Here is a 16,844-nt window from a genome sequence, read left to right as displayed (position 1 = left end):
GTTTCCTTGAATATGTCTCCTTTAGCCTTAGTATGGCAAGGCAGCAGAAGTTTGAATTCAGAGTAGCTTTTCTTGGCTGAAGAGCTCCATCTGCCCAAATTTCCTAGTTTTAGAGGTTCTATGTGTCCCTCTACACCTTTTCATTTGTCAGTAGAACCAGTTTTGCCATGGTTAATATTTAATATACACAAAATATAGCCAGGTCCATCTAACTTTATTGTGATGTGCTTGTAAAATGTGTTTCTATTTACATTCTCATTTTCTTCATAGCAAACAGCATGAGTCAACTTTACAGGACAGAATGTTTCACATTATGATATCTACCTATAGAACTATACAGAAGACAAAAGCCCATTTCAGGTATAAACTTCTATTTATTAATAAGCAGATTTTTACATATTTGAATATTGCTGTTAAAGTTAAATAAAGTAATCTTACTGTACTGAAAAGTGATGAAATAGATGTTCTGAAATGGTTTTTATGGCACTGATTTATACTCATTATATTAGCTTTCAATTTTGGGATCTCTGAGTCCACCCATCTGAATGAAATGGGTACCTGACATTATTTGGGGAAAAGTAAAAGCAGCTGGTGGTTGTGCTGGCCAAATGACACCCTCGGTAACAGTGGGCCACAGAAACAGATGACCTTTACATCATCTGCCCTATAGATCACAAGACCTGAAAGGGGAACTTTAATTTTTTATGCTAGCTTTTATAAAATGCTAAATTATTTTTACAACCAAGTCCCAGGTGTATTGGAATTAATGAAGGATGCTAAATCACTCTTTTTTTTCCTTTTAGGTATCACTTCATGAAAAATGTGTTTCACTCATGGCAAGGAGTGACTCAAATCTTTAAATCTGAAAGAAGTGTTGACATGGCAACTAGCGTTGAGCACTGGAGAGCCCAAAGATTACACCATTCATTCTTTCATTGGTATGAACAGCTAAGGATAAAAAGAGCTGAGAAAATGGCGAATTACAGTCTGAGCAAGTAAGTGAAGCATTTCCTTGTTTCTGACATCTCTACCTACTTCTTCTTCATTCTCATTTGACATGTCGGAGAGTTCAGATCAGTAATCCTATATCTGAGTGTTTTCCAGATCAGGCAGTTCTCTGTATAGTTTTTGTTCTTTAGGAGGGTTTTTGGGCCAGAGTCTTGTTCGGGCGACATCTCTATAATCTAGGTAATATTTTCTCAGTCATCATAAGTTTTATAATATCTATTTATTTTTTTCTGTTGCTGCTATAAAGAGTTTAACTCATTTTCAGCTTTGATAACTCTAAGACCTTTTTGTCTTAAAAAGTTTCTTTTTTGTTAAATCCTTCTTTCTCTTTTTTTTTTTTTTACATAAAATACCTGTCCAGCATAATCTGTTCTTTTATTTCTATTGTTATGATAGGTTCTAATATACTCTGTGTAGCCTAGATCTTGTTTGGTACATGTCTTCTAGTAAATTAGATATCTTATAACTTTTAATGGTGCAGGCTTGAACTCCTGGCATTGTGATTGCTTTGTGAACACTTTTTTTTTTGTCCTTCTTTGTTTATTACAAATGTTATTAAATAGTGACATGTACAATCTATTAAATCTGATTTGAAGGAAATTCTTCAAACTTTGGCTGAAAACCTGGCAGGACAACATTGCCTACAGATGTCACATTGACCAGATCATGTCACACAAAAAGTTGCACAGGTCACTGCTGACATGGAGGCAGAACGTGGTAACACTAAAGAAGCGGCAGAAACTGGCTGTGGAGCTGATAGAGAACTGTCACATGAGGCAGACATTTAACTCTTGGAGGTGTCTGACTTCTGCTAAAAGAAATCTTAGGTACTGTACACACAAAGTGGTTTATTGGTATTGAAAGGATTTAAAATAATCTCTTAATTCCTTTAAGCTTCATTTCTTTCATGTGATTATTATCAAAACTCCACTGTGAATGTTAAATAAGACTTTACTGTTGAATGAGACTGCACTGTGAATGTTAAATAAGACTGCACTGTGAATGTTAAATAAGACTGCACTGTGAATGTTAAATAAGACTGCTCTGTGAATGTTAAATAAGACTGCACTGTGAATGTTAAATAAGACTGCACTGTGAATGTTACATAAGACTGCACTGTGAATGTTAAATAAGACTGCATTGTGAATGTTACATAAGACTGCTCTGTGAATGTTAAATAAGACTGCATTGTGAATGTTAAATAAGACTGCTCTTTGACTACATTATTGTCAAATTATTTTGTTTAAAACAAAATAGTTTTACTTCTTTTGAAAAAACCTCTAAATGACAAAATATGAAAAAAAAATCTATTTTTTTTTGTCTGATTATTTATTGCAAAGTTTTAGCTAGTTTTAATTAGTTTATTTTATCAGCTTGATAAGCATTAGGTATATTTCTGTACATTGGAAAATATATTTAGTAAACATTTACAATTTTCAGGAAAAAAGTAACTATGCATCAGAAAGCATATGAATATAAAACCATTAAGTCTAGTTTCACCAAATGGTGGAATCTTTACACGAGTCGAAAAGAAGCTGAAAATGCCAAAAGAATTTTCTCTGAAGCTTGTGCCAGGTAAATTTTATTTTATGTATATCTATTAAACATTAGGCTGATTGAGTTGATCTTAAACAATAGTACTTTATTTAATCTTTACTTTCATGGGTGCAAATGAAAAGTAAGACTCTACAGAGCACTGCATCTTATTATATTGTACAAACCTATTCTGCAGTTTCCCTAATCATTGGAAAAAGCAATAGAAAATTATTATCTAAATCTTTTTTTTTTATGTATATTCTTCCTAAACTTAATGATTATAAAAAAAACAGAAAAAAATTACAGTCTAAATCATTGTTTCAAGAGAGCGGTTGGTTTGTTATTATTAATTAGCTTACTATAAACTTCTTTGCCACACTTGAAACAGGAAGATGTTGTCTCACTGGAGGTCACTGTGCTATAAAAGATCATTAAAAAGAATGCTGAACTGCACACAACCGCAAAGAGATAAAAGACTTATGAGAGGTCAGCACGCTTCTATTCTTTTTTCTTGTATATGTTTTGAACTTCAGGAGAATGATGTTGATAAAAGTAAAAGCAGAGAAGTTTATTTGGAGGAGAGATTTCATTTCCTTTCTGTTGTTTTCACTTATCCATTATGTAGATACATAACTAAATTTAATTGAAATATAATTTATGTCAATAGGTTTGCTTGTACTTGGTTTACATCTATAAACTTTCAATAACTCAAGAGCATAACATTTTGTTGACTTTCACACTATCTCCATAATTAACGCAAACTTTATTGATGAAATATAATGAAAGATGGATTTTAGGAGTCAGTTATAGATATCGGTTATCGAACAAGGAAATTCCATGCTGAACTGGGTGTCAACAAATTAGTAAGGTTGTGACATAGCATCATATAAGGTTTGCAGGACACGTTCTCCGACAAAATGAACTACGCATACCAAGAGTTGCGATGACATGGAGGCCGATATGAGGAAAGTACATACAGGGACATCCTTGTATAATTTGGCGCCACACTTTCATGGAGGACCACAGAGCAGTGGACAAGGTGGGAAGAGGCTTCAGACATTGCCAGTGAGAGACCTTTATGGAGACAGCTTGCCGCCCAATGCACTGAACGGTGTGGGAGGATCTAAGTCTAAGTAATGAAAGAATTTAAATTGTAATAAAATAGTTGATGCCATGATAAAAGCTATGTTTCTAGAATCCATAAGATAATACAAGATTACTTTGTAGTTATTAACCTGTTACCTTTTTCCTTTTTTTTGAAAGATATCTCTGCCATGTGACAACAATAAAAAAAACTATATCTATCTTTGATCTACTGTTAAACTGAAGCCTTTCAATTACTAGTTATATTGTCTGATGCCTATTAATTTTCATTACTGATCATGCTACCCCATGAATCTCTCTGAAGATGCTATTAGTGCATTATGAAACATCCATCACAAATGCATGATTATCATTTGACTTAATATATAAATGCATAATAGATCAAACCAAGCTTTTTGAAAAATTATATTCATTCAAAAACTAAAACCCAGTTTTACACATGTTGTAATCTTTGTAACTAAAACCTAGCTATTGTTTATCATTCAGTTTATTTCAGTTCCTGGCTCAACTCATTGGATAAAGTGTGCCAAGCCAATGTCAGAGGAGAGGATTATCTAACATTGCTGGGATCCAAGAGGTTAAAGAATATCTTTATGTATTGGCTGCAAGAAACACGGAAATTACTGAAGATAAAACCCCTTGTGCTGCACCAGAGGAGTACATTCATGATAGAGTAAGATATTGCTTAAAAAGAAACAAACTAAAAAAAAAACAAATTTGTTGTGCTATAAAGAATGTAAGAAGCATGACTTTAACTTTGTTTCTGAAAGTAAAGGAAGTACCATTAATTCAAAACTCCTAATTTCATTAAAATTTATCTAAAAATTAAAAAAAAAGCAAAGAGACTAAATTTAATTTCAATAAGAAAGAAATATGTCAGTATCATCTAGAAAATCAGGAAACATTAAGACAACTTGAGTTATTGCTTAATAAAATATATATGTTAAATGGTCGTGTGGTATAAGCTTTGGGCTAAAATAATAGAACGTCCAAAACATATCTTATATAATACAGACGTTATTCAAAAAAGATGATTACGTTCTACGCATCATGCATTCAGTCATGCATATTAACCAATGACTTAAATTCTGCCAAGTCACTGGTTTTCCTGGCTAGCTCAGGCAACCCATTCCATGCTCTAATAGCACTAGGGAAGAAGGAGTATTAGTACAAATTTGTCCTAGCATATGGAACGAGGAATGTGCCTTTATCTTTGTGTCTTTCTCAGTATTTTATTAAATTTTGTTTTTGTATTTTAAATTATGGTTCAGTGTTTTATGTATAATTGCTATTTTACTATTGAGTCTTCTATCCTGAAAGCTTTCTAAATTTAGTGATTTATATATCGAACAAACATTGTACTAGAATAAGAATATTTTTGTAAATTAATTCCTCTTCATTTCAGCTTAATACAAACATAAAATGAATACTTCATTTACTGATCACCATAACTTTATATACATATTTTTCTATAAATCTAGGACGGACTCAAACAAAAAGATTCGAAGAAATTAGGATGTTTATTTGTAATGGAGAATGATGGGAGGATGTATTATAAGGCAACTAACCCAAATAGCATCATTAGGTTTTGGTTTCACCTTCTACACTGTTCACAGATCTTACAGTTCTTAGAAACTACCTCTGTTACATAGTTAGCACCACTGCTAGGTGTTCAGATTGCCTCTGTTGTTAACCACACTTAATACAAAAATTTGTATCACATTGTTGTCTCCATGTCCCCCAATTAGAACCCTGACCTCTGCCTTCCCACACTGTACTGCCGCATGTATGAACTAGGATGTAATAACTTTCAACCTTGAAGGAGTGTCTGAAACATTTACAACAAAACAAAATATAATGGCTTTCTCCACCCAAAAACACAGCTCTCCTATTATGTACACAGGCTTACTCTAGAAATATGTAACAATAATAGCAATGTCTATGATTCTGAAGATTAAGAATGAGTGCAGTGTTTCACATAACTATGCAAACCGCCCCCCCCCCCCCCCCCCAAAAAAAATATTTATGTATTGTTTTTATCTCAATGTTTTATACATTTTTGTGTAGAGTGTTTACCTCCTGGAGAAGTCTAGTGCAACATAAATCTGAATGCAAGAGAAATGTCATTGTCTTTCAGCATAGAGTCTTACTGAATTATTTCAACTCTTGGAAGTAAGTTGGTCAACATTTTAAACATTAATTTTTTGATTTTATTATATATGCCAGAAGTTTTTCAACTCAACAGCTAATTGTTTGAAATACAGTAAGAAAGAAATTTGTTCTTTCCCCAGTTCCCCCCCCCCCCCCCCCCCCAATTTTTTTTTCATTTCATGGCATCCAGGGCATGGTGGCTGAGTGGTAAAGTGCTTTACATTGTCTGCCCCTAAGATTGATAGGTGTATAAGAGGGGTACCTACTATTTATCATGGTGTCCACCAAAATATATTTAATTTTTTAATAGAGTGACTTTAGAATGAAGTTATTTGAAATTTTTTAAGGCTTTTTCTTTAATTTTTTTTTATTTCTAGGCTTTGTTTTTGTAATTAAAAAAAATGAAATGTTTTTGTTTGCAACAATACATTGTTAATAAACTTCGTTCAGTTTTGAAAACTGCTAAGCTCTAAATACAGTTTCAGATCAGTTAGTTTTCATACTTAAATAAGTAACAGCTTTGAAAAGGTTGGTGTAATAGGGTGTCTGTGGCTAGATGTAAGGATCTTGGAAGTGTGTGACTTTCTTTTGGGTAGTGATGCTTTTACCCTATCAATTTTTTTTTTTTGGTCTTATGTTAAAATTTACTAAATATATTATATATGAAACAATCATTTCCATTCCAGGCGTCAGTATAAAGTTTGTCAGATTGCCAAAGAAATTGAGCAAAGGCTGTCTCAGGGACTTCTCCTTGTGGTCCTTGATGGCTGGAAGTATTTCAGCATCAGGAAAAAAAAGAGTAAGCTGTTCCAAGAGAGGCTTATCATGAAGCATATTTTCTACCTTTGGAAGAACAAAGCCACCACTTTATACACATACAGAACTAAGCTGCAAGAAGAATTGGTAAAACATGTTAGAAAACTCATTTAAGCTTTATTATATCTTTTTTTTTTCTTTGTATAAGAGTGTTAATATGTATTGCAATAGTTATAGAAAGAACAGTTCTTCACCATCAATATTTAAAAGTGTCCATTAAATAAAGAGTGAAGAAATCCTCATGTACAAATATTCATTGCATTTAATATATGTAGTCAATCCTTTTATTTAGATCAGTTTATCTTCTTGCATGTTATATTTACATTGTTCATGAAATAAGACATAATTCTGTCCAATACACTAATACATATATATATATATATATATGATATTATAGATCTTTATAATTTTGCTTTTTCGACTGTGCTTGTTTTTACAGGAGTCAAACCTATCATTAAAGAGACAAAGCTTCAACTTGTGGAAAGAAAATGTTCTGCACCAGAAGTCTTGGATGCAGCAGTCATTGTTACACTTTATGGAGAGGCAAAGCAATGTTTGCCTAGTGCACTACTTTCTGTTGTGGCGTAAGCACTTGCATTCTTCCCTCATTGCCAAGTAAGGGGTTATATAGCTTTAAAGGTTGTTTAGAGTTGATATTTTGTTAGATATTTATTCTTTCCAATTGCCAGGTAAGGAGGTATATCTTCTTCTTCTTCTAGCCAGCTTTTTGCTGCAAGGAGGTACATAACTTTCATTGTTTTACTGACTTAGACTCAGATCCTCGCATTCTGTTCAGTGCATTGGGCAGCAAGCTGTTATATTTTATAGAGATAATCTTGTCAGAGATTTATTGTTTTCACATTGCCAAGTAAGGAATTACTGAATGTTCTAAAGAGATAACATTTGTCAGATATTTATTAAATTATCGTGAGAGAGTTTTTATGAATATTGAGAGGTAGAGCAAAGTTTTGATTGAGCAACCTCGAATTGACTGGGATTTTCTCTGATGATAGTAAAGCCATTTATATTGCATATAATTACTAATTAATGTTTAGGAATACTACGGTTTGTGAGAAATGTACAGAAATAAATATCACAAGACGATAAAATTGAGTCATAAGTTCTTTCTTGAATGTTTTATAGGACTTTTTTTAAAGACAATGTTAAGGTGTTCAAGATTGAGAATTTTCAGGAAGAGTTGGGTTTTTTTTTCACTATTTTATTTCTTGGTTGTAAGAGAGATGAAGTAGGCCTACATGGATACAATTTTCTATGTGGTTCTTAAAGATTTTTAAGTTACAGTTAGCAAATTTGCAGAGTTAATTTGAAAAAAAAAAATTCACTCATCTTGTGTTTTTTTTTAATTGTTTATTAAACATTGTTCTAAAATAGTTATTTGATTATTGTGGTCATCTATATATGGAGAGCTGGTGATCCTAACATTAGTCTAGTCTCATTCATTCAGTTGGTAACTTGCTTTCAGCTTTGTAAATCTTGTATCGAGCTGATCAAGAAAAAAGTAGTTCATCATTGTGCTCACATTTCATATGTAGCCTCTTGGTCCAAGAATATGTAGACTCTTGGTCCAAGAATATGTAGCCTCTTGGTCTAAGAATATGTAGACTCTTGGTCAAAGAATTTGTAGACTCTTGGTCTAAAAATATGTAGACTCTTGATCTAAGAATATGTACGAAGCAGGACGTTTTGGCCCCGCCGTTTTGGCGACGGGACGTTTTGGCGCGATATACATTATGTACGTTTATTGTATTATTTCTTTTAAAAGAATTATTCATATCTATGTTTTGCATGAGTGTTTGTGTTAAGACATATTTTTCACATACTAAATGTGTTTGTTTTTCACATCATTTTCTTTAATAAACATTTTGGCTTGTGTATGTGTGTTTATTAAGAGGCACACTTTTATTTTCAAAAAGTTTTTTAAGATATTAATTTAAAATAAAAAAAAAAATCAAAAACAAAATGAAACAATGATAGACTAAAAATTGATGCAATTATTTGTTTACATAAAACATTGGTTTATTTAATGACTGTATGGTATCTCCAGCTATACATACCAAACACTTGCTAATAATAAGTAAAAATATAATACATGTTTCTCAAAATACTTTAAGTTAAGTATACATAGACACCATGGTTATTTGCCTAAGTCACTGGAATTCAAGGGTTCATTAAAAAGTTGTGTGCAAGTCCCTTGAGATATTCAATGATGTTCCTCAAATGATATCTCGCGCCAAAACGTCCCGTCGCCAAAACGGCTCGCGCCAAAACGTCCTGTCGCCAAAACGGCAGGGCCAAAACGTCACGTACCGGAATATGTAGACTCTTGATCTAAGAATATGTAGACTCTTGGTCTAAGAATATGTAGACTCTTGGTCTAAGAAACAGACTACTTCACATCTTAGGAGACTTTACTTTTTGCTTTTTTTAAAACCTACATTGGATAAAGGTTATTAAAAGTAATAAACTTTTCTATACAAAATGTCTGCTTCAAACATAATTATAGACAAATTTTACTAACCTTCCACAACAGCGTAGTTGTGCCTTAACACAGCTTTAAAATGAATATGAAAAAAAATACATGGATGAATCGTACCATTTTACAAAAAGGAAAATACATATCAGGCAATACAGTTGTTTTAATTATCAATTTTAAAAAGAAGAATAAAATCTTAATACTAGATTGCACCCTACAGCTGCATGGGGGTGGGGGACTGCTGTGAGAGTGAAAAAAAAAAATTTTGACCTTATCTAATGCCCAAGCTCATATCTTATTCTTCAACAAGATGAACCATAGTCATTTCATGACTGAAAGAGGCCATATCTTACTGAGTTTTAAAAATAAATGGAAATACTAAAAATTGCTAAAATATGTTTTCACTAGTATTTGTAGCACAACTTACATTGAATTCGAAAGGGTAACTGAAAAATTGCTGTGCATATAAAAACCTTGTTTTTATAAAATAAAACCAATAGAACTACCAATTTTTTGGTTACATTCACTAAGATACATCACAAAAGAGATACAAGACACCGATAGCAAAGACAAACAGACTCAAACACTCTTTTGTTCCCCTGGCAATCAAATCATTAAATAAGAACAATCTGGTATAAACTTTGTCACATGTAAATTATGAGTGAGTCTGGTGTGAATATACACTTTGGTTTCTTATAGTTATAATGTTTTTTGTTTGGTGTAATGCACAAATTGTAAGACGAATTTCCTTACGGATAATAAAGATTATTATTATTATTATTAACAGTAAAATCAGATACATCTCACATGACTGATTGCTTGGAAACATCAAAAATTTTGTTTTCAGTCACTGCAACGCAATTTTTTAGACACTTTATATATCTTATCGATACAGACTCAAAATATTGCTGAAAGGTTTAAAAAAAATGAATGCTCATGTTTGATCAGTGTAAAATCACTTAAAGGAAGAAAACTAAAAAGTAAAACACTTAAACATCTTACAAATACAAAAAAGTTTCCTAAAAAAAAACTCAGAAAAACACAAATATAAAGACTTATTTCTTATTCAATATGCTGGGAACAATGGTACAAGTTCTTCTTCTTCCCTATTGCCATTACAGCTTAGAAGGAGTAGCCATAATTAGCCAGGAAGACTTAATGATTTAGTAGAGAATATGTCTCTAACTAGCATTTATGACTAGATTAAAACATTGAAACTTGTAGGACATAATAATCTTCTTTGAAAGAACATCTGTAAATTATAAGATATATTATTTGATATGGCAAACATATGGCTGACACATTATCCACTTTTCTTACAGAGCTTATAACAAAACCTTCAATGTGAGACTCCTGGCTACATACTTCTCAGCCTGGCAACAGCTGACTGGAAGCTCTATGACTGAGGCTGTTGTTACTTTTTCTGAAAGAATTGGTCTCATTGACAACAGGAAATCCTCTACACTTGTTCCAGCCTTCAATGATCTTGGTGAGATAAAAACACAGTTTTGTTCTCTGTTACGTTCACATCATCACAACAAAATAAATGCTTTGTGAAAATAATAGAGTTTGAAATTGATAAAATTCATCAGATATTTATTGAATTATCTGGGGAGATTTTTATTCTCATTGAGTTTACAGATCACCTATGCAAGCTATCACTACTTTGAACATTTTTAGAAGTTTAACATAAGCTTGAAAATTGAATTTAAAAAAAAAAAGGTAAATAAGCTGAATAATTGTACTGAGAAATTGTTTCAATTGTTTTGTAACATAGTGCTGCACTTAAAGTCATCAAACAACCTCATAAGCATGTGGCTGTGTTGATTAGTATCAAATTTTTATGCCAGAAAGACCTCCTGATTTTGTCTAATTAGCTTGCCACTTTGAAAATAAAACATTTTTCCCACTCTTCCTCTTTTTATTTTCTAACATTAACTCCTTGTATTGGAATTGTTGAAACTAGATTAGCAATAATTATCTTATCCTATTTCTTAATTAGATCTAATAACTGATCAATAAGAAATATTGAATGTCTAATTAACATAGAAATTAATTGGTATGAATTCTGCTTTGTGTAATAGGATGATGTGAAAGTACTTTTTTTTTTTAACCTCAGTTTTTACTCAAAATATTTGCCAATGTTTCAGAGTTGACAGAAAGTGAAATTAATTTCATGTCACTGACCAGTATAACATCTGATTTTTCTGATTCATTCAGTGAAAGGTTTGTTTCACATTACAAATTTTTTTTTAAAATCTATATTTGTCTGATTCGTCAGTTAATGTAATAATAAACATATAAAGGAAACCAAAATTAAAACTAAGGAAATTCGGGCTACAAGGCCTTCATCAACAAACAAAGAAGACAGTCTAAATAGAGTTTATAATCACAACTTTTCTTTGTTAACAATTATATGTTACAATCCAAAGAGACAAAAACATCACCATATGTCAATTAAAACATTTAATTCATCTTGTGTCAAAGATGATGATAACAACTCAGTGTATTTCTTTTAGAATTAGGGAATGTGGTCTTTTAGAGTCTTGGGTAGTAGCAAGCAGAAGCTAAAGATATATATGACAGGGTTTATGTCTTTGTGCCACTTAGTAAAATCTATAAATAAGGTTTTTGTAGTTCACTACATGTCAAATAGACAAGTGTGGGCCTTTTTTTTTTTTTTGAAGGTGATGAAATCTCATGTCCCCCAAACATGTTTTGTTTTCATTTTGGACCAGCAGGGTTTTCTCTGTAAATTTCTATCTATCAATGTATTTCCTTATGCCAAGTCTCAAGTCTATCTCAGCAACAGTAATTTTTTTTTAAATTTAGATTATTAGGCATTTTCCTCTGAATAGATTATACACAATGTTATAGCTTCATAATTAGTTTTAATAAACATTGTGACTATAAATAATGAATGTTTTTCTGTCATAGTATCTACAGTGAGAATGGAAGTGAGATGGACAGGAGAAAGTTACTGACTGTTGCCATTGAGGCAGCTAAAGAAGATCGTCTTGCCAAGTGTTTCAAATTGAAGGTAAGAATGTTGATGCACAGGCTCATGTCATACAAACTACTCTTGTAAAAGTGGTTGGTCGTTGTGTTGGCCACATGACACCCTTGTTAACCGTAGGCCACAGAAACAGATGACCTTTATGTCATCTGCCCTATAGACCACAAGGTCTAAAAGGGGAACTTTACTTTACTATCAGTGTTAAACCACTCAAATAGCTCATTTGTGTCTACAGGAAACAGTAACAAAAGCCCTAACCAGACTAATGCACTGGCCACTGTGTGTTGCTTTTGAACAATGGAAAGAATTTTCAGTCAGGAGATCTCAGCTCAAAGCTGCTTTGACACTCTTGAAATCCGTCCATGTAAGAACAATAACTGTGATGGCATTCAACTGCTGGAAGAAAAGTTTTGATCAGGCTGTTAAGGCTAATAGTTTGTGGGTAAGTTAAATAAAAAAAAAGTCAATTTAAGATTTCATTACAGGTATTTTAAATATTTTCTTTTAATTTCAATGCTACCTTGTATAATTATAGAAATTCAATATTATTGTTCCCTAAAGAGCAAAAACCTTGATGCAGAGAAAGTTTTGTTACAATAATTATCCAAACAATGTACAACCATAATGCTAATATTTGTAATTATTTTGATAGCCATTTATAATTTAGACTCTGACACATACATGCTCAGCAATAAAATATAAAGACATTACTCATGCAAATAATGATTTTTCAAAATGCAAATCATAGAACTACTTGGTAACTATTTCATCTATAATTATGCAAAGATATTCTCTTCATGGGCTGCGAAATTTAATGAGGCCCACCTATATCATCAGGGACATGGTGGCTAAATGGTAAAGCTCTTGGCTTCCAAACTGAGGGACTTTAGATTCAAATCTAGTTGAAGACTTTGGATTCTGAATTTTAGGATTTTTAGGATGCCATTGAGTTCACCCACCTCTAATGGATATCTAACATTAGTTGGGGAAAGAAAAGGCAGTTGGTCATTGTGCTAGCCATATGACACCCTCGTAACTGTTGGCCAAAGAATAGATGACCTTTGCATCCTCTGCCCTATAGGCAAGGTCTGAAAGAAGTACTCTGCAACTATATCATACAGATGAAGCTATGTCAACTGGAATGACCTGATTATGATTGCTAGCTTGAAACATAAAATAATCCACCCCTAGCAAATATAATACTTAACTTTAAATCAACATGTAACAGTCAGTTGTATTGTAATTTTTTGATTTATTTATCTCATGTCTTAGAAACTACGTGTTCAAGAAAAATATTTTAGATCACTGCGGGTGTACAAAAACTATAGGAAATACATTAAGCATCTTTCCAAGAGGGCTTATCATCATAAAATGTTGAAGTCATTTCAGAAGTATTTTCCTGTATGGCAAAAGAAAGTAAGTCAAAGCTCAACATTTGTGTGCAGGTCTAAGATTTCATTTCTTATTTAACTGCAATGTGCATTAGATTGTTTCATGGAAAGAATATTATTTTAATGTACAAGTCTTATGGTAATAGTGTGCGTGTTTTAGTTAAGTCTGGGAGCCCATGAAATGGTTACACTTATAAGGAGAAGACAACAATAATTATTCCTTGCCAGGGGTAAATTTCCACTTTTGGGCAAAAAGTTGCCTCCTAATGGACAAGACCTATATTGGTGTAGCAGTGTTGGTTGTTTCCAACTGAACTATAGCTTCATGAGTGCTATTTTACCTCAAGTCTTCATCAGGTCTCATTTCTGGGAATTAGATTTTAATGTGGCCTATATTTGTTTTGATCCATCCTTGTTATATTCAAATTAATTATTTTGTTCATGTTAAAATGTACCTTATTTTTATTGCTTTAATTGTTCTTTTATAAAAAAAATTTTCAAGGCTCAGGAAAAGCAACAGAAAAATTATATTCTCCATCTCTGGACCTCTGCTACTCCTAGAGAAATGGAACTGTATCACTTGGAAAACATGCTGTCCAAAAAAATCAACAAAGGAACATTGTTTCTCTGTTTCACTCACTGGTTCACCAAGTACAAAGCTATCACCAAAATCAGATGTGTCTATCATACGAATCTTTCATTATGGTCAGTCTCAGTGGCCTGTTTTAGTGCTTGTGATGCCTCAATGGGCTGTTTTAGTGCTTGTGATGCCTCAGTGGGCTGTTTTAGTGCTTGTGATGTCTCAGTGGCCTGTTTTAGTGTTTGTGATGCCTCAGTGGGCTGTTTTAGTGCTTGTGATGCCTCAATGGCCTGTTTTAGTGCTTGTGATGTCTCAGTGGGCTGTTTTAGTGCTTGAGATGTCTCATTAGGCTATGTCAGTGTTTGTGATGTCTCAGAGGGCTGTTTTAGTGTTTGTGATGCCTCATCAGGCTGTTTTAGTGTTTGTGATGCCTCATCAGGCTGTTTTAGTGTTTGTGATGTCTCATTGGGCTGTTTTAGTGTTTGTGATGCCTCATTGGGCTATTTTAATGTTTGTGATGTCTCATTGGGCTGTTTCAGTGTTTGTGATGTCTCATTGGGCTGTTTTAATGTTTGTGATGTCTCATTGGGCTATTTTAATGTTTGTGATGTCTCATTGGGCTGTTTTAGTGCTTGTGATGTCTCAGTGGGCTGTTTTAGTGCTTGAGATGTCTCATTAGGCTATGTCAGTGTTTGTGATGTCTCATAGGGCTGTTTTAGTGTTTGTGATGCCTCATCAGGCTGTTTTAGTGTTTGTGATGCCTCATCAGGCTGTTTTAGTGTTTGTGATGTCTCATTGGGCTGTTTTAGTGTTTGTGATGCCTCATTGGGCTATTTTAATGTTTGTGATGTCTCATTGGGCTGTTTCAGTGTTTGTGATGTCTCATTGGGCTGTTTTAATGTTTGTGATGTCTCATTGGGCTATTTTAATGTTTGTGATGTCTCATTGGGCTGTTTCAGTGTTTGTGATGTCTCATTGGGCTGTTTTAATGTTTGTGATGTCTCATTGGGCTATTTTAATGTTTGTGATGTCTCATTGGGCTGTTTCAGTGTTTGTGATGTCTCATTGGGCTGTTTTAATGTTTGTGATGTCTCATTGGGCTGTTTCAGTGTTTGTGATGTCTCATTGGGCTGTTTTAATGTTTGTGATGCCTCATAGGGCTATTTTAATGTTTGTAATGTCTCATTGGGCTGTTTCAGTGTTTTCGATAACTCATTGGGCTATGTTAGGGTTAGGATGCTTTGGTGTTTATGATTTTTCATTGGGCTGTTTTATTGTGGGCTACTTTAGTGTTTGTGATGAAGCAACACATTTAAATATGGATATAGAGAATTTGTCAATTTGGCATTTATGATGATATCTATCTAGATTTTTGTAACCAAACATTGTTGAACATGTACTTAGAATTTTGTCCATATACAGTTCTGAAAAATAGATAACTTTGTCTCATGCAACTATTTAAGCAAATAATTTTTTTTGGTCTTAATGTAACATTTTAATAATTTATTTACTAGTATCTAAATCAATATTTTTGTTAATCTTTGAAAACATAACTGAAAACAATTTGCTATTGCAGGGTGTTTGTAGCCTGGAAAAATTGGGCTCATGAGAGACATAAGTTGATGGTCAGGTCGCAGACATTGTTGCAACATCGACAGACCAAATTGGTATATTCATTATCAAATGATTATCTCATTAAAAAATCATGTCTTGTCCACTGTTAAAAACTAAAGGTTTTTCTTAAAATATGTCCAATAAGAAGCAAAGCTTATTGAGGCCTGTCTGGCAAAACTGATTTGAGCGTGTGAGTGGCATAAAGATTGTATATACTAGAATCCAAATCAATAATTTTTAAATCTTTTAAAACATAATTAACTGAAAACTATTGCTATTGCAGGGTGATTGGGTTTCCTCACTAATGTGTTTAAATTATTGTTTGAAATCAGATAGTCTACTCCTAATGTCTAGTTTCCACTATATTGTTGTGCTTTTCTTTGAGCATCCTGTTTTGTTAAGGTAATGAAGAGCAATCCTGTTATTGCTAACTTGTCAAATATTCATTAAGAGAATTAGTCATTCAATTTCTTTCGGTTTTGGGATGACAGTTCTGTAGCAACATAGGTGACCTATTTTTGCACGACTACACTAAGAATCAAAGGTGTTTCATTAGTTGTTGTAGATGGTGTGTTTCTATTCTGTGTTTTTCAACTTTGACACTAAAGCTAGTAAAAGTTTCTTTCAGACCTTGTGGTCTATAGAGCAGATGATGTAGAGGTTATCTGTTTCTGTGGCCTATGGTTCACAATGGAGTCATGTGGCCAGCACAACGACCTACTGCCTTTACTTTTCCCAAACTAATCTCAGGTACCCATTAGAGGTGGGTGGACTCAGAGGCACCCAAATTAAAAATCCCAGCCTTCACCAGAATTTCAACTCAGTTTTCTCAACCATATTGCAACCATTGTGGCTGCCTATTCATGTTTTATGTGCTTTTGATGGTCCCAAGCTCAGATCCTGATCACTGCCCTCCCCTGCTGTCCTACGGAAGGTCTGGGCTAGGACATAATAGTCTTCATTTCTGAAAGATCGTCTGAAACTTATAAAACAAAACAATATTAGATGGACCACTATAAGTGACCTCCACTTATTAAAAAACAAAGTTCATAAATGAAAGTGCTCATGCTCACACACAGTCAAATATTCACGTATGTCAATACATTTTTCAGGCTGTCACATAAATTGATATGA

The 16,844-nt window shown here is 33.1% G+C and overlaps 1 protein-coding gene across 1 annotated transcript in view; it reads left to right on the top strand.

Annotated features, from left to right (window-relative positions):
• Positions 1–16,844, top strand: part of LOC106063179 (uncharacterized) — a 52,371-nt gene that overhangs the window by 22,943 nt on the left and 12,584 nt on the right. Inside the window, exons 10-25 of the mRNA XM_056007778.1 lie at positions 271–360; positions 804–995; positions 1,605–1,835; positions 2,449–2,583; positions 2,933–3,030; positions 4,135–4,321; positions 5,716–5,820; positions 6,486–6,702; positions 7,055–7,230; positions 10,432–10,598; positions 11,260–11,335; positions 12,047–12,149; positions 12,361–12,567; positions 13,398–13,541; positions 14,019–14,221; positions 15,673–15,763. Of these exons, the coding sequence (XP_055863753.1) occupies positions 271–360; positions 804–995; positions 1,605–1,835; positions 2,449–2,583; positions 2,933–3,030; positions 4,135–4,321; positions 5,716–5,820; positions 6,486–6,702; positions 7,055–7,230; positions 10,432–10,598; positions 11,260–11,335; positions 12,047–12,149; positions 12,361–12,567; positions 13,398–13,541; positions 14,019–14,221; positions 15,673–15,763 (2,422 nt within the window). The remainder of the gene's footprint in view (positions 1–270; positions 361–803; positions 996–1,604; positions 1,836–2,448; positions 2,584–2,932; positions 3,031–4,134; positions 4,322–5,715; positions 5,821–6,485; positions 6,703–7,054; positions 7,231–10,431; positions 10,599–11,259; positions 11,336–12,046; positions 12,150–12,360; positions 12,568–13,397; positions 13,542–14,018; positions 14,222–15,672; positions 15,764–16,844) is intronic.

Source organism: Biomphalaria glabrata, chromosome 13, assembly GCF_947242115.1.
Source record: "Biomphalaria glabrata chromosome 13, xgBioGlab47.1, whole genome shotgun sequence".
Lineage (NCBI taxonomy): Eukaryota > Metazoa > Mollusca > Gastropoda > Planorbidae > Biomphalaria > Biomphalaria glabrata.
Note: the sequence above shows the minus strand (reverse complement) of the source record. Positions and strands in the feature narration are given on the sequence as shown.